The sequence below is a fragment of the Osmerus eperlanus genome, chromosome 4 (genome assembly GCF_963692335.1).
Source record: "Osmerus eperlanus chromosome 4, fOsmEpe2.1, whole genome shotgun sequence".
Taxonomy (NCBI): domain Eukaryota; kingdom Metazoa; phylum Chordata; class Actinopteri; order Osmeriformes; family Osmeridae; genus Osmerus; species Osmerus eperlanus.
Window position 1 is genome coordinate 21,888,743 of NC_085021.1, and position 22,828 is coordinate 21,911,570.

The following is a 22,828-nucleotide window of genomic DNA, read 5'->3' on the forward strand; positions in this document are numbered from 1 at the left end:
GGACCAGCCTAAATAGACGGGCTCAGGGATTCCATTTTTTCTATTCAATTTTTTCTTTCTATTCCTGTCTGGGCCTGTCTGGGTGTAGGAGAAACACTGTCCTTGAGCTAAATGAGGAAAATGCTGCAGAGGAACAAACTGCAGTTGTACGAAGGAAAGAAATAACTGGAAAAACGAAAGGGGAGGATGAGGAGGCGGGAGGGGGGGGGGAGGCAGTGGAAGCTGGATGGATCAGCATTCACATCCAGCAGGGTTCATGCTGTACAGTCGGGACGCCACACAGCCCCTAGGGCCCAGCTAGAACGGAGAGGTCATTCCAGTCAAAATGAGGACTAGGTGAAGATGCAAGTTTCACAAAAAGATGGAGGTCGTGGACAAGAGCACATGGTTTAGGAGAGAGAGAGAGAGGAGACCTGTCTGAGGCTCAGGGCTGGCATCAGAGCCGTTGTCATGTCCTGAGAAGTCTGCAGGGGTGAGACAAGAGAGCAGGGAAACACACACAGGGTTGAGTACCAGGGGGAGAAGTGTGTGTGGGTGTGTGTTGGTGTGTAGGTGTGTGTGTGAGATGGTAAGTATGTGTATAGGTGTGTGAAAGGGTGAGAATGTGCGCAGGTGTGTGTGTAGGCGTGTGTGTAGTTGTGTGTGAGAGGGTATATGTGTGTGTTGGTGTGTGTGTTGGTGTGTGTATGATGCTACACATGAGGTCAGTGCAGTATCCTAGAGGAGCTACAAGAAAGAGGTCCATCTGGAATAAAGACTTCCTGTTAACACATGCACTGCTGCCATTGGTCAATAAGAACTGATACAACTACAGACACGTTTGTCTAGATATGAACACCGCATTTGAAGTGACATTTTTAGAGAAATGTACATCTGTTATGGAAACCTTCGTGGTAGCATGTAGTTATAACTGAACACTGCCGCCGAAGAACTCCACAAAGCTAGGATTGTTCAGCTGGGATTTAAACATGGGAGCACAGCAGTTTGATGGCTTCTTTACTGCCCCACTGTTCCTGTACAGTGTAACAGGTGTCGTGGCGTCGCTCGTCCGTGTCACTTCCTCCCGATCTTCCCCTTACTGGGGTTCGAACTCGGGTCCTCTGACTCACAACGCGACCACCAACCTTTCACCAGATATGCCACCGAAAAGCTTGATGGTGCTGGTGGGCGGTGTTTATACTGAAGACGGAGTTTAACCAGTTCTACTGGGCTGAGCAGCAACAGTACTGCCGGGTGAGGCAGGGTGAGGGTACCTTGCCAGCACGCCCCGATGGTGAGCTGCGTGCTGATCTTGGACGAGTGCAAGGGGTAGTCCTCCGTCACCAGGAAGGGCTCGAAGGTGGTGCCGTCCACAAACAGAGACACGGAGGGGAAGTCCACGTTGAGAACGTAGTGATGCCACTCTTTATCACACACCTGGGGAGAGACAGAGAGAGACAGAGACAGAGACAGAGACAGAGAGAGAGAGAGAGAGAGAGAGGAAAAAAGAGATGAACACAAACACAAAGGGTCAGAAAGAGAGAGAGAGAAACAATTTGCGCCACTTTCACTCTCATTCTTGGGCGAGGGGTCAAAGGTGACTGACCTGGTCCAGTTTCCAGTGGAACTCGGCTGGTTTGTAGTTCTCAGACTCGGTGGGGTCCTGGCGGAGGAGCAGGATGAGGCGACAGTTGTGCACGTAGAGAGAGTAGTGGTGCCTGTTCATCTCTGTAGGGGGAGGGGAGGGGGAGGGGAGGGGAGGGGGGGATGGGGAGGGGAGGGGGGGATGGGGGGAGGAGGGGAGGGGGAGGAGGAAAAGTATGAGGAGATGGAGGAGGAAGATCAGTGTTAACCCCTGTCTGCAAGTGGTCATGCTACTTATATTGTGTCTTAAGACAAGATATCCTATCATACTTTTTCAATTTCTTCATCTAAAACATTCTACTCACCCTAGTCTCTATAAAGAAAACCTACCAGGTGTTTTCTGACCTGTACCCAGAGGAACCACTGAGGTTTCTGTGCTTTGAATCGTCCTAACCCCCCCACCCCGCCCATCCCAGCGGCCCCGCCCCTCCCAGCGGCCCCGCCCATCCCAGCGGCCACGCCCCTCCCAGCGGCCCCGCCCCTCCCAGCGGCCCCGCCCGTCCCAGCGGCCCCGCCCGTCCCAGCGGCCCCGCCCGTCCCAGCGGCCCCGCCCATTCCAGTGGCCCCGCCCATCCCAGCAGCCCCGCCCGTACCTGTCTTGTCAGAGTTGCAGAGGATGGTCTCCTTGTCGTGGGCACCGGGGCCGTGCCTCACCCAGACAGACACGGTGAAGGGCTCCTTCAGGGAGCTGCTCACCACGCCCTCTGGCACCCTGACGGCCTGCGTCCCATTGAACTCAAACACCTGGTCGCTGTCGTGGCCGTTGTCCGTGGGCAGGCCCACCGTCCAGTTGGCTGAGCTGCTGGGGGCGGGAAGGAGCTCCACAGTGCCGCCGCTGGCACCTGGGACACACACACACAATACACACACAGTTAGGAACACAAATACACACACACAGTTAGGAACACAAATACACACACACACAGTTAGGAACACAAATACACACACACAGAGTTACACACAATACACACACACAGTTAGGAACACAAATACACACACATAGACACACACACAGTTAGGAACACAAATACACACACACACACAGTTAGGAACACAAACACACACACACACAGTTAGGAACACAAACACACACACACACAGTTAGGAACACAAATACACACACACAGTTAGGAACACAAATACACACACACATACACAGTTAGGAACACAAATACACACACACACACACACAGTTGGGAACACAAATACACACACACAGATAAACACACACACATGGTTAGGAACACACACACAAGCACATATGGTTGGAGAAGGACGGTTTCTCACCACACAGCTTGTGAAGAGACTTCTCAGAGTATGTGTCTCTGTCGCAGCCCTTGCCGATGTGATTGGTCTCCAGCTCGATGATGGCCTGGATGGAGGTGATTGGCTCATCGCAGGTCTCCACATGCATGCTGGGGAAGAGAGCCAGGCTGCCGGTGCCAGGCTCATACTCAATCCTCTTGTTGAATCCTGAGAAACAGAAGAGGGGAGGGAGAGAGAGAGAGAGAGAGAGAGAGAGAGAGAGAGAGAGAGAGAGAGAGAGAGAGAGAGAGAGAGAGAGAGAGAGAGAGAGAGAGAGGCAGAGAGGCAGAGAGGCAGAGAGGCAGAGAGAGAGAGGCAGAGAGAGAGAGAGAGAGAGAGAGAGAGAGAGAGAGAGAGAGAGAGAGAGAGAGAGAGAGAGAGAGAGAGAGAGAGAGAGAGAGAGAGGCAGAGAGGCAGAGAGAGAGAGGCAGAGAGAGAGGCAGAGAGGCAGAGAGAGAGAGGCAGAGAGAGAGAGAGAGAGAGAGAGGCAGAGAGAGAGAGGCAGAGAGAGAGAGAGAGAGAGGCAGAGAGAGAGAGAGAGAGGCAGAGAGAGAGAGAGAGAGAGAGGGGGAGAGAGCGACAGGATGTACATCATCATCCAGATATCCCATAATATCCCATTATCACAAAAATGAAAAAGATCCGTTCCCGGCTGCTGCTTTAGCTTCTGTTCCCTCACAAGACAATAAAAGAGGAGCTAGCTGGAGGCTGGGGAGAGGCCTGTAAAGCTAGCTGGAGGCTGGGAAGAGGCCTGTAAAGCTAGCTGGAGGCTGGGGAGAGGCCTGTAAAGCTAGCTGGAGGCTGGGGAGAGGCCTGTAAAGCTAGCTCCCCTAGGCTGGGGAGAAGCGAGAGGCCGTTCGTACCCTGCCAGCCCGGCTTGCAGGTGGGCTTGATGCTGATCTTGACAAGGACGTCTTCTGACGCACGGTTCTTGCCGCAGTCGTACGCGGTCACGGTCAGCTTGTACATGCGCTCCTTGCTGTAGTTCAGCTTTTCCGTGTTCTTGATGTAGCCTGGATAAAATACAAAATATAATAATACAAACAAAGATTAGAGGATGGCCTTTCATTGTTGTTGATGAAGCTACAGGCAAGCTAATATGTAAAGTAAACACAGCTGTTAAAAAGAAAGAAAATATAGTCATATCTGTAGGAAGACATGAAAGAGGCTGTCAGAGTAGGGGTGCCTGTCAAGGTGATACTTCAAAGGCGAAGCGATGCGCCGAATTCAAATCGACGGCTTTACATCACAAATGTTTGCTCAGATCAATTGAAAATGGCGTTGTGAGCCCCGAGCTCCAGGGCTGTATTTGAGCTCCAGGTTTCTGGGCAGGCGGTGCTGCGGGCAGCCGTGCGGGGTCCTTACCCTCCTTGTCGATGGTGAAGGGCACGTCAGGGGTAACGATCTCGTAGTTGCAGATCTGGCTGAACTGGAAGGAGCAGTCGGCGTCCACAGCCTCCACCTTCAGGATGCTGTCGTACTTCTTGCCCTCGATGACGGTGGCCTTGTAGGACTTGTCCTTGAACACGGGGGAATACTCGTTCACGTCGTTCACCTGGATGTGGACGGTGGCCCTGGAGGGGCAGAAATGTAGAAAGGCAAATATCAGAACGGCAGACAAAATGCTCCACATTCAGTGACGTTGAAGGAGTGGCCACAGAACATCAGACACTTCAAATCCCAGAGATAAAAGAAATCAATCTTTGTTGTTTGCTTTCAACAGGATTAAAGCACTCGGAAGCAGTTTTAGTCTTAATTTGTGCGTAAGCACATTCTTACTTTCTTACTTATCAGATTCATATACTACAGAGGTTTGACTGTGGGACTAATCAGATCAACAGAATTATAAAAGGACTGCTGGCACAAGCAGCCCAATATCTGGACTACTGCTTGTTGACGGTAAAAGGGTTTTTAATCGAACTAAATCCAGTCAAAGAGAAAAGGATGTACTCCTGCACTGTACTCATGCAGTGACGGAGCCCGAGTGCACACCCCTGCAGCCCTCCATCAGAACAGCCCATCAGAATGTGTGTGTGTGTGTGTATATATATACACACACACACACACATTATATATTATATATTATATACATAAACACACAAAATGTAAGTGTGTGTATACATACAGAATATATATTTATATACAATAGTGTGTATATATAGACATGCTGTGTACACGTACTTGTGTGATTTCTTCATGTTGGCGCCGTCTGGGCCCTCCCCACAGTCGTAGGCCTGGATGGTGAAGGTGTGGTCTTTCTGCAGCTCACAGTCCAGCTTTTCCTTGGCCCGGATCACGCCCTCCCCTGTGGACTTGTCCAGAACCACGGCCTCGAAGGGAACGTTCTGCCCGTGGATCCTGAAGCCGCAGATCTCACCTGGACGCGAACCAAGAACCGAGAGAGAACCGAGAGAGTGCTCAGGAACAACCAGGATAGGAGGACAGAACCGTTCTCACAGCCTTAGAAAAGGGGGTTATGTTAAACCAAAATATTAATAAAAAATAAAATAAAAAACACAAATTCACACAAATAAATAAGATCAGCCAAAGGTTTTGGCAGCCAGGGGGGTTTGTACGTTGGGGGTGGGAGGGGTGGAGGGTGTCTGGAGGGTGGAGGGTGTCTGTGGAGGAAGCCAGAAGCACTGCTGTATGGGTGAGTTACTGGAGGGTGGGGTGGGGGTGGGGGTGACTTTTAGTATCAAAAAGCCTGAGTGTCTCGTCCAAACCACTTGATGACATCGCATCCAGTCATGCAGGTAGAAACCGAAAAAACAAGTGGACAGGCATTTCACAGGAGCACTTTCTGTCACTGAGTAAACAACTGATGACACCGAACCAAAGGTAGGAGGGACTGTGTACCATCGATTAGAATAACGGAGCAAGGAAGAGTACAACAGAAAAAGATTATAACTGAGGTGGAAGGAAACCAAAGTGTAATATAAGCATTATGAAAATGTGGTCTAGTTCCATTTCAGAGTTAGTCATCAAAACATAATACTGTGAAAGAAACAGAAACTGAAGCGAAAAAATTAATCAACTGGAACATTCTATCCGTTTAAGATTTGTTCATTTTAGATTGAGGTAAGTCTTCCTGTGCAATTTTGCCTCTCGCTCGAAACTATTAAGAAATGAAAACAAAATCATAAGAGTACCAAAACAGTACAATAGCAGTAGTAAAACGAAATCACTGGATGAGAATTGGGGGTTAGAAATATCAACTTGCTTGACATCCACATCAAATGACAACTGCAGCCATGCTATGGTGTAGATTAGTGCCAGAGAGAAACCTCCTTCAGAGGTGAATGATATCTTCACAGCAGAGAGAGTTTGCATTAGTTAACAATCTCAGCAACTTGGCTTTGAAGACTCTGGACAAGACGCATTGCCAGTGGTAAACAATACCATCAGAAGTCATCAAACCTGCACAATGCTAATGATGATCGGCTTGTTAAAGCTCCATCGAAATAGTCAATGTCTGACTTGTTGGTCCTCGTATAAGACAGCATTGAAAGAATACTTTGGATTTGGTCCAGCTTATATTAGAATTGTAAGTCCGATTTTTCAATTCAGTCTCTTAGGTAAGAGAAATCTGAAATGGATTTGAATTTTGGGTTGTTTGGATTTTTGAGACCAACACCTGTTCTTATTTAGTTTTTTGTTACATCCCTGATTGGCTGAAACACTGTTAGGGTCTGCAAACTACAATGGATGTCTCATGCACAGATATTTCTAATCACGATTTACCCCACATCACACTTTTCATCCAGTTGTTGTACTTTCCAGAAATTTGGGGTGAGGAAAAACATAAAAAGTTGACAAACCAAATGAGGAGGAGATTACTGAGCATGACAGAAGGTTCTGTTTATAGTGCAGATGCTATTTTGCGTTAGTGGATTAATAACCAAAAGAAAACTGAGCACAAGGCAGGAGAAAGAGCCCATCATCACCTTCTTTGGTGAAGGTCACCTCAAAACTTTCTACAAAAAGGGAGAGAGAAGATACACCAAAGTCAGTTAAGGAAAGTTTGATGAGCAGATATTAGACAGACAGCGAGACAGCGAGAGAGACAGCGAGAGAGAGAGAGAGAGAGAGAGAGACACAGACAGACAGAGAGACAGACAGACAGACAGACAGACAGAGAGACAGAGAGACAGACAGACAGACAGAGTCAGAGACAGAGACAGAGACAGAGACAGAGAGAGAGAGAGAGAGAGAGAGAGAGAGAGAGAGAGAGAGAGAGAGAGAGAGAGAGAGAGAGAGAGAGAGAGAGAGAAAGAAAGAGGGCAGGATACATACAGGTATAGGCCAAATAGGATACACATTCAAATTGAAGAAAGTATAGATATAAAGTTTGAAATAAGAAAATTAGAGAAGTCCTAATATCCCTTGCAATCAACTGAATCCGCATTTTCCATGTATAGTCATTACCAATGCAGACAACAGTGTCTCTCAGCATAAAACCACACAATTTTCTCAAACATCACATGAAAAGACAGAAATACAGCGCGCTCCTAGTTTCAATCTAGAACGGTTCGGTTGTGCTTGGTTGACACGCTCTTCCGGGCCTCTCGTGGGTGGAGCTGTCTGTCTTGTTTTCACCTAGACAATTAGAAATGGATTTCCCATTAGAGGCCGCTGTTTAGGGCCAGTCATGCATGGGGTTGGCCTCCCCTCACTCTGCCCAGGCTAATGACCTCCTCACTGGGGGCTCTGGGAACCCCAGAGCACAGCACTTCCAGGCCCTCAGATCCATCTAGAACCCCCCCGTCCCCTTCTTCAATTTTTTTTTTTTTGTTGCCATACAGCACAATCCAATTGATTCAAGAAGATTAAAGTGCACTGCAAACACCTACAATCCTCCCAGGTCAGTAGGAGCAGATTGGAGAGGGAGTTTTTGAGAGTGTTTCGAGTAGCCTTGTGTGTGATGCCTATTATGTTTACCTAATGTAGAGAGACATAGGACAAGGGGCTCTCTGGCCATGCTGGCGTTTCAAAAGCTGTTCCTTAAAAACGAGTCGAAACGGCTCAATTTCAGAGCGCTGTGCTGCGCTCGATCCATTTCCCTCAGAAAAGTAATTATCAGGCTCGCAGGGAAACGGAAACAAAAGCTTTGTTTCAGAGGTACAGTCAGAATGAGGACTAGTAATGAGGAGTCTCTGCTATAGGGCCGCATCTTTGCTTCTTATTCACAAGGGAACACGTAACCCAAATCCTGCAGCTAAATGTTCCCTGTTTGTTTCCCTCAGTCCCAGTTCTGGGGCGCCGACATGCACGGCTACCCCCGGTCTCATTTACAGGGTGTATAAATACCCAATACACGCAACCCCCAGCCTCCCCCAACCTCCCCCAGCCTCCCCCAGCCTCCCCCAGCCTCCCCCAGCCTCCCCCAGCCTCTGTAAACCCACAACCAACACACACATTGGAGCGCCCACATCCAACCATCATCTATCTACTATTCTTTAACCTCATTGGTTGGCTTCGCGGTGGGCCTCGTGTGATTGGTCGAGGGGCCGGGAGACGGTCACCCCTGGTGCCACGTGACGACGGCCTGTTTGCTCTCGGGACACGCTGTCCGCTTTCATCGAGCCGCTCTTCAAAGAGGAGCTCCACACAAAGAAGGCAGCGGCGCTGAGAGAGCTCGCTATTGAGCCCCAGTACAGTGGGAGAGGACGGGGGTATCATGTGATGCAGGTGAACAGTGCCCTCCCGACCGCATTATCGTTTTACATCTGAGCTCCTTGTACATCTGAGATACGGCTCGACATAGAGCTGCCCCAGCATCCGAATCGAACGTACCCGGAGCTCAGGTCTGCCCTGGAGAACAAATCAAACGTCAAAGCAACCAAATCAGGGCTGGACGAATCGTTTGAATGTTGTCAAAACTAAACGTAACGTTCTAGGAGATGTGGGGTGTTATACTCCGTTCTCTGCCAGCAAACATGCTCACCTCTGCTGACGAAGCGCAGTCCTTAAGAGATGTAAGCTGTGATAAGAGAGCAATGAGTGGGGGGGGGGGGGGGGGGGGGGTGTTGGGGCCGTGAGGGTGGTGGGGGTGGCTAAGGATCAGTCTCCATGGGATGGGGTGGAGGGAAGCCATGTTTGAACGCAGGCCAAACTCAATCTCTCTGTGATTAACAAAAAAAACCTGTCTGGGCCTAAACTAAAGTTGCTTTGGCACATGTGCCTCAGTGCCACATGTGAGATGTGCCTCTTCCTTGGAGTTCATCATTAAAAGAAAATGCTGATTGATCTGGATATGAAAGGGGGGCTTGTGGTGAATATGGGAACCAGCTGGAATACAATGCCTCGAACATGCTGACAGGAAAGATTTGATCAAAGTCCATGCGAACAGTGTGGCCTTTCAATGCATCTGTCTTCTGTAACTGGTAGGGTAGCCCCAATCTCACTCATTAGAGATAAGATAATTCCAATCGCCAATCCCCTCCGAGTTATTTTGGCTGGCCATGACGGGTCTATATACAGCCATCTTCCAACTTCGTGGACATGGTCCCTGCTATTCATTCAAGCACACCAGGAGAACTCAACACACGAGGATATCAAGGTCAGAGGTCAGAGACAGCCCAGCGGTCACACGTCCTCTCACCTGCGTAGCGTAGAGGTGCATCCTTATCCAGGGCGATGAGGGGAGGATCCAGGAGAACTTTGTCGTCGTTTTCTGTGACGATCCCGTGGTACGTTGTATCGATCCATGGTTTGTGCTTATTAACTGCAGGGGGAGAGAGAGGAGAGAGGATCTGTGTGAATGCCAAAACAATTCAAAGACATTTTTTTTTTCTTCAGGTGAACACAAGTATTTTTTTTATGCTTTTTCCATCTTCAGGGGTCATTAAGAGGCCAGACTCGTTCAAGGTCCAAGGCGACTGTATAATACTGTCACCAAAACACATGGATTTCCACAGATGAGCCTGAAACCCTCTGCAGGGGCTGTATATGCCAGCCTGACCAGGTCATATCTGTGGACTCAGCCAGGCTGTGCAGCCCAACCGGATGGGTCCTGACACTAGCATCAGCCGGCCAATCACAACGCAGCAACCCAGCAGACCGGAACTTTGGCTCGTTACAGCATTATGCTCCGTTGGCCCGGGCAACCGACCAGCTGCAGACGAGAATCTGTTTTAGCTGGCAGCGGCAGAAAAACATGCAACGTGCTTCAGGGCCGGATTACTTAACCCTTGTGTTATCTTCGGGTCATTCTGACCCATCAGTCATTGTGACCCACCGTCATATTGCGACAACTTTACCGCATACAAAAACAAAGTGAATCATTTTCTTTTAACCGTTGGGCTGTCTCAGACCCCCCACATTGCGAAGGTTAAAAGAAAATTATTTGTATTTGTTTTTGTATTGGGTAAAATTGGGTAAACACAACGATGGTTCGTTATGAACCTTTGGGTCATGTGACCCGAAGGCAGCACAAGGGTTAAAACTGTGTTTGTGTGTACCTGTGTGCGTGCAGCTGTGTGTGTATATATTTACATTTAGTCATTTAGCAGACGCTCTTATCCAGGGCGACATACAGTAAGTACAGGGACATTCCCCCCGAGGCAAGTAGGGTGAAGTGCCTTGCCCAAGGACACAACATCATTTTTGGCACAGCGGGATTGGAACGGCAACCTTCTGTTTACTAGCCCGATTCCCTAACCGCTCAGCCACCTGACATATATACAGTATGTGTGTGTGTACATACGTGTATATGTGTTGAGAAGGGCTCTCTTGCAGGACAATGTGTGTGTTCTCCTGTTCATAAGATTTCCTCTGAGACAGTAGCTAACAGTTATTTACCTGCCTGTGGTGCCTGTTCAGCTAGACACCTTCTTCTAACAATGGTGTCATCAGTTCTAGGGCGTGATATTCAAGCAGTGTTGTATTTCTGTTCACTGGATCCCATTTTAAAATTGGATGGAAAGCTGTTTGGCCCAAACTCTGTGCGTGGTATGCTATAGCTACATATGTGTTGCTATAGCTTTCAGGTTGACTTCAGGTTCATTAAGTTTCAAACCACACAAATAGACCAGACTGCTAGGATGTCCTCTAATTGCCCCCCATTTTGGCATAACAATCAACGGCATTTTGTGTGAGAACTTACCTAACTGCTCGCTACCGGAAGTTATTGATTTGGCTTACGCAATAGGCAGAAGTGATGCGGAAACGTCAGTTGGCCTTTCGTTAACGTGCTAAGCGTAACTATTGGCGTTTCGGTCATGATGAATTAAAGGCAAAATGTAATTTAAAAATGAGTAAGAATTGTAATAATCATTTACCAACAGTATATATAAACATTTTTCATACTTTAGTTTTCATTGGTTTGGTGGCCCACCTGTATTACCCAAGCTGACCACTTAGTGCGGGATGCGGCCCACAGGTTGGGAATCGCTGGCTTAGGCTAGTATATTCTCCTGCTGAGGCGGATACCATTGCTGGCGTGCTGGCAACACCATACAATATCTGACAAAACCACGTATTGTAGTTAGCTATAGACGGTACAAAATACAGCGCCATCTTTAATAGATCGACCATCTTTGGCCAGATAGATGAAAAAAAGTCAAACCAATAAGCAACAGTGGTCACAAAATGAAACTTTATGGAAAAAAAATAACAATGCTATGCTCCAAATCAATCAGAACCAATCGCCAATACTGAACACGCATGACATGGAAGTAGGCATAGCCTATTCTCCTTACTTTCTAAAGCTTGACGCAGGCTCAGATATACAGGCACACAGCTTCTAGGAAATGTGCTTAAGCTAAACTGATTGAATTTGAAGTGTGAAATCCAACACATCATTTACAATACGTGGTGTGAAATTGACGACAGGCCGTCAAAGACCAGACAGCTTTATCACCCCTCGCCATGCTAGAATAAACGTGCCTAACATCTACTGTGCGGCTTTCGTTTAGACAGACAGCATGTGATATGAGAACAACACAGAAACCGGGTGCTAATTTGCACAAACTGCTGCAACTATTTTTCATTCCTGACGTTACTAATGGGTCAATTTAAGATCGGTCTGTGTTTGCGGCCTAGCGCTAATGCTAAGCTATTATCGTTATGGGAGAGGTTTAGAGCTAGACTTCAAAGGAAAGGGAAGCTTTGGGGCCTTAGATGCGAAGGAGATTAGGGAAGGGGCTCTGAAGGAGATGTGATTTTTTAGGGCTTGATGTTATTCTCTAACATAACACTTGGCAGGGTGGGTTGTTTAGCATGGCTGTGCACCAGTTCCTTACTTTCATTTTATTTTATTAGGTTGCCAATGATCCTATTCTGTGTGTGCATGTGCACTGCTGTTTCAATTTCAACCAGGGGGTCTATCAAACCAGCTCCCATATGGAAGCACTTGTGATAACACAAAATAAGACGAACATTTTGACCTCAAGCATTATACTTTTCTACAGACTGAAATGGTTGCCACTGGGAACAGATACAGATAAAGCAACAACCGGAAATCTGCAAATCTGCATCGTTACGCATTTTAATCAAAGTAACCTAAACGTAGCAAAGACAACAGTCAGCCATTTTGAAATGAGTAAGACAAAGGGCAGATGGCCAGAAGTCAGGGTCTTATTTATGCTGTGGATAAAACATAAAACATTAGACTAGGAAGTATTATCTCAACAGAAGCAGATGTAAGACACATGTAGGTCACAGTTATATAAGGTATGTGTGCTTATTTTGATTGTAGCCTATGCGAATATGAACCACATGGATCACGACATACTGCGGACAATATCCACTATGGGTTACCTCCCGGCATTGGTTGTTTTTCAAAAACATAAATCTAAACAAATATATAGAGGAGGGGGGGGGGATTTAAATATACAGACATGTAGACTTTTAATGAGACTAATTCAACATTCTGAAGTGCCCAATAAGCAGAACATGTAGCCAAGGCAAACTAAGTCATTTTAATGTGCCTAATCAGGGGGCCTAATCGCCAGGCTGAAAACACAACGGGTGACTGGAACGGTTAAAGGGATACGGATGTCTGAGAACATCTGAGATCTCTGTGATTGTGCCAGCTGAGGGACTTGATAAGCTCTCTTAGCCAGGAGTCATCCAGAACGTACGCAGGGTGGCCCCAAGTAGAAATGCATATGTGCTTATATTGACTGCAGGTCACAATATGGCCACAAAGGAACTGTACACTGCCTGTTGTTTACAACATGGTCACAAAGGAATTGTACATTGATTGTAGTTCCAGCTACTGAATACAACCACAGAGTAACAGCAATCAGAAACCGACAGGGTACCAAACAAACCACTCCCAGCAAAGACATTCACCTCCGGAGTGTTTAGTGAGAAGGTACCTGTGGGTCGTATACTGTCAGACACGGAAGACCCAAACACCAAACGACCAGTTCACTAATTACTGTAGGAGCAGAGAACAGTGCACGGCAACATGCAGTTCAGCTGCTACTACTACTACTACAGCAGCAGTATGTGCTAGCTGCACAGATGGCAAGCCAGCTCATGACCAGGGCCTCAACAGTACCTGGTATTGCAATCCTGTTACCCATCACGTCAACGTATTGGCATCTAATCCCATAATGGGATGCTCCTAGTTCATTCACTTAACAAGGTCGAGGGCTGGGGAGACTTAAACAAAGGCATTACTCGGACATGGCTTGGGCTGTGCGCTGAGGAGAAACACAGGCCCATGTTATAAAATACGGCTGTTAGAAATGCCTCCCAGTCACTGGGTGTGAGGAGGTGACTGTTTTGACAGTGCCTCAGCGCGGTGCTGTGGCACTGAGATGCTGGGTGGACGGGAGGACGGGATGACAGGCGCCGTGACGTGTCGGAGAGAGTTTTCTCGATATGAATCATCTCTGACCTCTGGGCAGTCGGAAGAAGATAATCCGGGATGATGCTTTGAGCTGCTCTTCTGTGATGCCATTTGCTGCTACGCATTAAAAAAACGTCTAAAAGTATTTATTTTTGTGAGTGCGTTCTCTTTGTCATGTTGAGAGGTTCATCTACGACCCCGGCACCCGTATTTATTTTTGTTTGTCGAGGAAATAAGAGATGTGCAAAATATCTCTGTGTTTGACTGTGTTTACCAGGGCATCTACCGATCTCTCCTCCCCATGCAGCAGGCAAACACTGGCGCAAGATCATCTCGGTTTCTGTCTTCCTTCTCATGTTCCGCACTCAGCTTTGAGGAATCATCTGCAATCGTATATTGCGTGCCCGCTCCAAAAGAGCTTCTTTAACGCGGCGGGGGGGGGGGGGGGGGGGTTATATTTAGTCCAAAACACTTTTTGAAATGCAAAATTCATCGCCCTCTCTTCAAAGGCAGGGGGATGTGAGTCATTCTGTGCCACTGTCAGGAAAGGACTGTTTACTCTGAGTAGGGCCAAACAAGCCAGGTATTCTTTTGTATCCGTTATGAAATACCCACTATCACAAGCTCCTTTTTTTAACATTTGTTGAGTGAGTGACTTGGTTCTCCTTTCTGTGTAAGTGTTTGAGAGCCAACTGTCCCATCCTCACTCAGATGTTACAGCTATGGAGACGAGGTTTGAGCACACTGACATGATTGTGGGAGGCGAGTGGGCCTCAGCCAAACTCTCAGAAAAGAAAAGGGTTTTAAAATATTTTTTAAACATGAGACTTTATCAGTGATTGGAGTACAAGGGTGATTTCCCTGTGGTGAGGTCTCTACCAGAACACCAGTCTAGTCTCCACTGTTGTGTAGTTCCAGCTCATGGTCAACCAAAATCCATCCAATAAAATGTATGTAGAGCGACACAGAAACAGAACTCCTTGTATCCCAGTGTATTCTTATTCTTTAGCAGCTACCAATACTGTTTGACCTTTATAGCCATGCTGATACACATCCTGTGAGAATTACAGGGTCACAATAGGTCTTGGTAATCCTGCATTACAAAAGCACGCCCACACAAAGACACACACACACTCACACGTTAGGATGTATCTCTTCCAAAAAAAAACAGGGATGGATGACGCAGCTATCAGCTCCCTGTATCTCCATCCTGAACCCATACACGTGTCAATCCTCCAGCCATCCGTCACTGCTGGCAAGATAAGGCCGGTGTATTGACAGCCTTCTGTTCACCCAGAGCTTAACAGGAGAATTACAGCACAGCCCTGCAGCGCATGGAGACTCAGCCTTCAGACAGTTGGTCTGTGTTAATCAGATGAACTCTGATCATGATGCTGTTGTGTAATGACTCCACTGGGAGCCCAGGTGTCAGATATGGAGCTGTGTTTCCATTTCACGGCCCAAGCTCAAAAAGGTTTCCATCCAGGGTGCCCCGGTAGCTCACTGGTTAAGGGTGCGTGCCATGTAGGCTGAGGCCTTACCACAGCGGCCTGGGTTCGAATGAGGCCATGGCCGTTCACTTTAAACTGTCCAATATGGCGTGAAAAATGCCTTAATAAAACGTTTATCAAATTTAAAAAGCTTTTTAAAAAAAGCATTTTAACCGCCAGCACTGCATCTCCACCCAACCCCATGACCCTCCGAAGTCTCTGCTTAGATCTAAAACCAGCGGTGGCAGTTATTAATTGCGTGGTAGGTGTTGCAAGGCGGTATCTCCTGCGAGCAGGTGAGAAATAGCCCCTCTGACTGTTCACACTTATCCAGGGAGCCACTTCAAGGGCTGCCTGGAAATATGCCTGAGAGGAAGCTGTAAAGCTGGAAACTGTAAATTATTAGAGCCATTTGATGAATCCATGTGAAGGATTCGCCGATCCGAATTCAAAGACACGGGTGGCCATTGTGCTGGTGAGTGTGCTTGTTAACTTCATTGACCAGGAGGCAATCAATGAAGTCAATCTGGCTGCCGCCTCAAACACTGGGCAGCACGTCAGTGTTTGCTCAGCCCAGGGAGAGTCTGGAGCTTTCTGAACTCTAAGCCACAGAGCAGAGACTGTTCTGGGAGTGTCTGGATCCCCTGCAGGCAGGGCTTGGGGGCCCTCTCCCCAAACATCTCTCTCACAGGGGACCCTCAGTCGGACTAACAAGACACAGGGTTTGTTTGTCCACCGAGCAGTCACAACCGACGCCCCAGGGCCCCCACCACCAGGCCCCACCAGCCTCCAGAAGGTCCAGGGGTCTTACTATGTTGGGGGGTGGGTACGGAGGGCCTGAATGCAGCTCAATCACCTCTCTGTGAAGGGAACACACAAAGAGCCAGTGAGAGTGGAGCGCACTGAACAGCTCCGAAAGAGCTTGGTAGTGTGTGTGTGTGTGTGTGTGTGTGTGTGTGTGTGTGTGTGTGTGTGTGTGCACCTATGTGACCCCCGTGGCGGTGGGCTAGTAGTGTGTTCTCTGGTTACCTGTTTCCCAGGGTACCTTGTGGTGTTGATGTGTTCAGACACAATGCACCGCAGCGGCTGTATTTCTCACAGCCCGCGGGAGATGGTGCCACACCCTATCACATGTACATCCTCAGCCTGAAGAGCCATGAAACCTCTCAAACCTGGGCTTGGATTACACTGCCTTGTGAACACCAGGAGGAGAGATCCTGGACTGCCTTGTGAACACCAGGAGGAGAGATCCTGGGTTTCTCACCAGTAAGGGCATCATCAAGGCTTGTCGTAACTGACGCAAGATCAGGATTCCGGATCAAAAACGTATCTTTTATGTATCTGATGTTAGAGGGCATGCAATTCAACATGCAATGCCTTTCCATTTAAAGGATTGTGGTTCGATAGCAGCTTATGTAAGCTTGTTGCGTAGAAACTTCAGGAATACAGCATCGTTCAGCACTTGTGAAGGCTGCACCCATTCCAAAGTCTGGGATTTTGCCACAGTGTTCAATGTGGGTTGTGCAAAACACAAAAACAGCCATGTCTTGACAGATCTTCATCGATGTGCCTTAAGGGCCGTCTCTCCAGAGAAACTGTCTTATCATGAATCACCTCTCCTACTAAGAGAAGATTTACACAACCCACAATGAACGCTAAATATATGTTTTGGAATGTGCACTCGTCTGACAACAGCTTGACACAGCTACCCAGGCTGCTGATGGGCTGAGAAGAACGACTTAATATTCAGCATCCGATGACCCCTTTCTTGACAGGTCACTAATTCAATTCAGCCCCAACGAAGCTACTGAAAGGGAAATCACCCCTTTTGCTCCACATGAAGCCTGACTGAGTCTGACTGAGAGAGACACGAGTCTACAAGACCGGTTTCTCTTTAAAAACGGACACAAAACAAAACTGAAATGTGTCTCATATCTACGCACTCTGTGAGGATTATCTCAGAGACGCATTCTTGCAGGGCTGGAGTCATGGCTCCTGTAACAGTCACTGTATTGTGACGTCCTCATCGAGACTATGGACCTCAACCCTGCTGCTGGCAAAAGCTCTTTGTTCCAGAGGGAATTCTCTGAATAAATGAGGCACCGAGATTCAACAGTTAACTTTGAGACGTAGGACCAGGAGTGAAGGTCAAGCAAACTGTTTGGAGGGAAATAAGAACTAAGAAATACAGGATGACGAACATTACTCTGAGGTTCATGTCTGAATTCAAACCCGGGCTGGATGTAGCAAAGGATTTCGTGGAGATGTTGTTTTGAATTTTAGATCATCACTCTTGATGTTTCGTGTCCTAAATCAACAGTTTTTGACTCCAGACGGAAATCCAGATGGAAATCTCAAAATGTGAAAACAAAAATAGATTAATCCACATTAAGGACAGCTGCCATTTTATTCTGGATTTCCAAACTGGGTAGCACTAACATTCACTAAAACATACCTGGACGTTTGCCCCTTGGTCATGCCATGTACAAAAAAACAACTAATGTTTTTTTTTTGGTAAAGCCGACCTGTTAACTGACAGTGATATGAGCAGAACAATGACACAAAATATCCCAGTATGGTAGAAAGGAAACAAAGCAGGCATTGTCCTCTATTCATGGACATAGTTCTGGTTTACCACGACAGACAAAATCAGATTCCCTGTGCCAACATCACGAAGGCTTTCAGCAGGATCCTGTTTTCACCTGAAGGTCATGAAGTATCATCTATCAACATCTCACATCTGTCCTTGTTAGGCTCTGGGCCAATCTCCACTGTTAGGCAGTCAGCATATGCCACAGTTAACCGGGATGAATATAGCTCAGCGGTTAGAGCATTTGACTGCAGATGAAGAGGTTGCAAGTTCAAATATCCTCCTCCCACTGCACATTTCTTTGGATAAAAGCATCTGTTAAATGAATACATCATTACCGATATCATTCTAGAGATCTCCACAGAATCAAGTGCGATGGTGCTTAACCCCTGCTTCTTACAGGCACACAAACAACAACAGCACAACAGATCCCCATGCGTGCATCCATACTCTGCCAAGCTACACGGCAACACACCCCACAACCAGATCTTCGACGCGTTTCGATAAAGGCTCTCCCACACCAGAACGTTCGTTTGTCATCTCTCCAAACTACGGCAGCCTAGAGAGACCAATTTGCTCTTCGGTTGAACTTGCTAATTCGGTGATGAACGAGCCGCCGGGGCTTCCAGACGCCAGGGGCTTTTTAGTCTGAGCTGTGTAAGCAGAGAAGAAGAGGCCATGTTTCTTAGGGAGCCCTGCTGACAGACATGTCGTTGGGACGGACAGGACGGAATATCAAGAGATGAACCTGCAGCTGAAGGCTCTGAGCTAGGAAACCACCTCGAATCAATCCTAGGTAGGATTCCCACAGCTTTCAGTGATCACCACCTCAGTCAAACATTATGATAGGATCCTATATGCGAGAGGGAAGGGAGGGTTATGTATAGCATGGTGAATTACAACTTACAACCAGAGGAAAACGACATGGATTATTGTAGAGTACATGTCTGGAACGAGAAGAGACCCAGATTCCCAGACTGTCTTCCTCTGGTGATTAGGAATGTGTGACTGTTTCTGAAGCACATGCTGTCCCCCGGACTCAGAATGACCATGTCAGGGAGCTTATACGCAGGATTTACAGCGTCTGTTTCACAAACAAGGACAGTTCTAGGTAGCCGTGGAAGGTTGGCATGACAACCTCAGTTTACAGAGTCTGCTTTCTTTGTGTTGTTCGTATTAGGGCAGTGGTCTCAACCCTGTTTTTCAGGCAGCGCTGTCCTGTATGTTCTTGATGTTTCCCTGCTCCAACACAACTGATTCAAATGAACGGTTGTTATCAAGCTCTGGAGCCTGATAACAACTTGTTCATTTACATTTAGTCATTTAGCAGACGCTCTTATCCAGAGCGACTTACAGTAAGTACAGGGACATTCCCCCGAGGCAAGTAGGGTGAAGTGCCTTGCCCAAAGACACGTCATTCGCACGGCCTGGAATCGAACCGGCAACCTTATGATTACTAACCCGATACCCTAACCGCTCAGCCACCTGACTCCCTCTACCAGGCTACACCGGTGACCTCACTTCCTGAATGTTCCTGACAGGCTTTCACCTCTGACTTAACCGCTGCTGAACATGGGCAAATGTTTGGGTTATGATAAGAGGTCGTTATCAAGGAGTGACAACGGTGTCGTGATGTCAGACGTTCCACTGGGAGTGGAGAACTGCCTCAGGGTTTCTGTTCCGTGTGAAAACACCAAACTACTGACCAGAGGATGGACAGATGTTTCTTTGTGGTTGAAAAAGCGAAACGGTTTAAATAAACAACAGTCTGTGGGGGTCATGAACACAGGAGACGACGATCAAAAGAGCACGCCGTTCTATCGAACTAGAGCAGGGCAATTGACCTTTAGACAATAAAGATAAGCCGTCCACACAAGATGGCCATTTTCACAGGGCTGTTCCCAGATAAGAGCAGGGAGGTGAGCAGGTGCAGAACAAATACTTCAACAGGAAGGAGATGCGCGCACAGGCCGGAGTAGGGCTTATCAACTCACCATTATGCGATGATAAGCGTTTGGCATTTGGTTTCATGAATTATTCTACACTGTAAACGGTTAAAGAGTAATCCTGAAAATCATTCACGTTTAAATCTAAATCTGTTCATAACAAAGATCAGTGTTGGGAAACACCACACCAGTTAGGTTGATCTTATTCTTTCCTTCAGAGGACAGTCTTCAACAGACCAGCAGGTTCCTGGTCACCACATGGAAACAAAGTTGTTGGGAGCATAATTAATTTTAATCAAATTATGGCATCGACAACGCTGGCCTCTCATCACGCATTCCCAGCTGGCTGGCATAGCAACACGCACGCCTTTATCCCCATCTCCCCCTCTGCCACTTTAATGAACAATCCTTCATTTAGGCATTTCTAGCACACGATAGAGATGGTATGCCGATTTTCATAACAGGGGTCTGGGTGGTATTTGTTTTGAGCATGAAAATGGGTGTGCCATCCATGAAAAAAAGAAAATACAATTCCCATCCCCGGCGTAGCGCGTAACTGCGCACCGCGTGCAGAAGTGGGCTACGCACCTGCCTTTACGTGAACAAAGTGAGCTCTCGTTTAGAAGCTTCACATTGAAAGGTCAACAGACCCATATCAATCACGATGATAAATTGACGCCGGGAGAGCTGTTCATCTTATAATATCGAACTGTCGACGCGTTGTGGACCGCCTTGCAGCACTAGCAATCCGTTTACAGGCCCATTTCCTCTTGGTATTCCCGGGTAGACAGTAAACTACAACCCACAGTTTCACCTGCTTCACTTTTTATTACCGTATTTTGCTAAGCTTGTGATTCACAACACATTAATTTTTTAATCCACCGACAGACAGAACGGGTGGGGAGGATCTGCAATGCGTAGCCAACTAGCTCAGACGGTGTGCGCCCGTAGCGCAGTCTAACTAGGCTATAACAGGCAACAGAAACCCAAAATAACAACCAGTCTGTGTACGCTTTTGGAAAACCTTTAATTATCTTAGGCTTTACCTTAAATAACCTAGCTTCACAGTGGTGTTTATGGCATCTAGACAATAGCCTACAAACTCAAGAGTTCTATAAAACCGCCAGTAAAGGCTATGGGATAGTTTTTCGGGCTCGTTATAGCTTATGAAATTAGGTATCAGCACGATGTAATTGTTTAGAATATGGTAAGAGTTGCCTAACACTGACACCCGAAACAGATTTACAGAGACAACGGTTCATCCGTGGTTTTCTTGGCCCTGATATCGTTTCATGACAGAAATGAGTTCACTCGTTTTAATAAAAAATCACAGCGAATGTGAAAGAGAAACGATTAAATAAGTTTGACCTCAAATGCTGAAACGTGAAATGTGATTCTAGAACGTTGTGTTGTGCACTGACAAGAGACCGATACTTAGGAGCGCATCCGTCTGGGCTATAAAGCGAACCATCCCTTGTGGAGCAGGTTGAACTCAACATGCATCCCTTGCAGAACCCGTTCCAGCTCCGTTGTTCAAAAACAACGCCCCGATAATTTTTTATTGTAAATTTCACGTGTACGTCTTGTTCCTTGGTGATAACGTTCGCCGGGGAAGAGACGTAGACAACAATTCTGTGAGATAAACCCTATCAAGAGCTTACCTTTGGCTGCCTCCACCGCACATAATAGTCCGAGGACTACTCCGACAACGGATGCAAATTGTTTATTCCCTCGGAAAAGCATCCTGATTTCGAATTCGAACACTTAAAAACAAAAACCTCCCTTTCAATCCTTGTCGTTTTAATAAAATGTTTCTCTCAAGAAAAGAATCCAGAGGATGTATTTCGTTAACCGCGATAGTTCTAAGATGGCCGACGCCACCGCCGCTCCGCTAGTGCTATTCCCTTCAATCGCCGTTCTCTCTCGCAGTTTTGCGGCTGTATCCAACGGGACCTGCGGAGAGTGACGTCAAAGCTGTTATTGTGGGAGTGCTTGCAGCTAGTTAAGCACAGACGGTTAAGCACAGACCGAGTGCCTAATATCTTGTGTTGTTGTTTTTAGTGACAGGGGCCAGTTATATGAGGGGTCAGTAATGATTGACTCTTTTTTTTCTTTGAAGTTAATATAATTTAGTTTAATAATGAGGATATCTCTCTCTCTATCTCTCTCTCTCTCTCTCTCTCTCTCTCTCTCTCTCTCTCTCTCTCTCTCTCTCTCTCTCTCTCTCTCTCTCTCTCTCTCTCTCTCTCTCTCTACCCCCCCCCCCCACACACACACACATACACACACACATACTGTCACTCTTCCATAACCTGTATATTAGCTTTTCATCAACCATTGATGTTGGACCTGCTGCTGCTGTATATGCAGTATCCTGCAGGTGAAAACAGCTCCATCAGCGCATTTAGACCACATCTGTCCCCCAGTTACACTGGTGATGCTATAATTAACCCTTGAAGACACACAAAGATAGAGAAGAAAGAAAGAAAAAGAATAAACAATAGAGAAACTTGATACTAAACTCTGCACTTTCGTCTATCTCAGGATCCACCCAGCAGAGCAGGACCTCACCTCCTTGCTGCCCGTAGCCAGCTCACCTGGGCAGCTGCTCACGTCTAATTACACCAAGACAACTCACCAGTGTGAGAATAGCCTGGGTCAGGGTCAGCGGGGCGGGGCTGGTGAGATCTGATCAATACCGCACCCTCAGCAGAAGAGAACACCCTATGGAGGAAGAGGAAGTGATGCGATCAGGTGAGAGGTGTGACTGTGGATTGAGAATGAGTCAGGGTGGGAAGGGGAGTTGATCTTCACTGCGATGTTTCTGCTGCTCCACAGGACTGCGAACATCCAGAGAGATCACTGCAGGTTTCACATCACGGTTCACGGTGGGTTCATCAGTGGTTCAGAGTCTGCTGTGTGAGAGGTGGGACATCTCAATAGATAGAGACATGGATAGATGGATGGATAGGCCCAGATAGATGGATAGATAGACAGACAGTTAATTGTTGGGATATCTTATAATCATAATCATTTAGACCATTGTCAGGCGAGAGTTGTAGTTTAATCA

General features: G+C 47.2%; 1 protein-coding gene across 4 annotated transcripts in view; it reads right to left on the bottom strand.

Moving 5' to 3' along the window:
• clstn1 (calsyntenin 1) overlaps window positions 1-21,696 on the bottom strand; it is a 32,335-nt gene extending 10,639 nt beyond the window's left edge. The window contains exons 1-11 of one of the 4 annotated variants that reach the window (XM_062460283.1): window positions 21,420-21,696; window positions 9,533-9,655; window positions 6,876-6,905; window positions 5,110-5,305; window positions 4,294-4,502; window positions 3,792-3,941; window positions 2,911-3,096; window positions 2,217-2,465; window positions 1,586-1,707; window positions 1,254-1,416; window positions 414-464 (exon numbers count right to left, since the gene is read on the bottom strand). In XM_062460283.1, coding sequence (XP_062316267.1) covers window positions 414-464; window positions 1,254-1,416; window positions 1,586-1,707; window positions 2,217-2,465; window positions 2,911-3,096; window positions 3,792-3,941; window positions 4,294-4,502; window positions 5,110-5,305; window positions 6,876-6,905; window positions 9,533-9,655; window positions 21,420-21,501 — 1,561 coding nt within the window. In that variant the 5' untranslated portion in view covers window positions 21,502-21,696. The remainder of the gene's footprint in view (window positions 1-413; window positions 465-1,253; window positions 1,417-1,585; window positions 1,708-2,216; window positions 2,466-2,910; window positions 3,097-3,791; window positions 3,942-4,293; window positions 4,503-5,109; window positions 5,306-6,875; window positions 6,906-9,532; window positions 9,656-21,419) is intronic. The other 3 variants (XM_062460285.1, XM_062460284.1, XM_062460286.1) reach the window with 3 other exon arrangements.
• Between the last annotated feature and the right edge of the window lie 1,132 nt (window positions 21,697-22,828).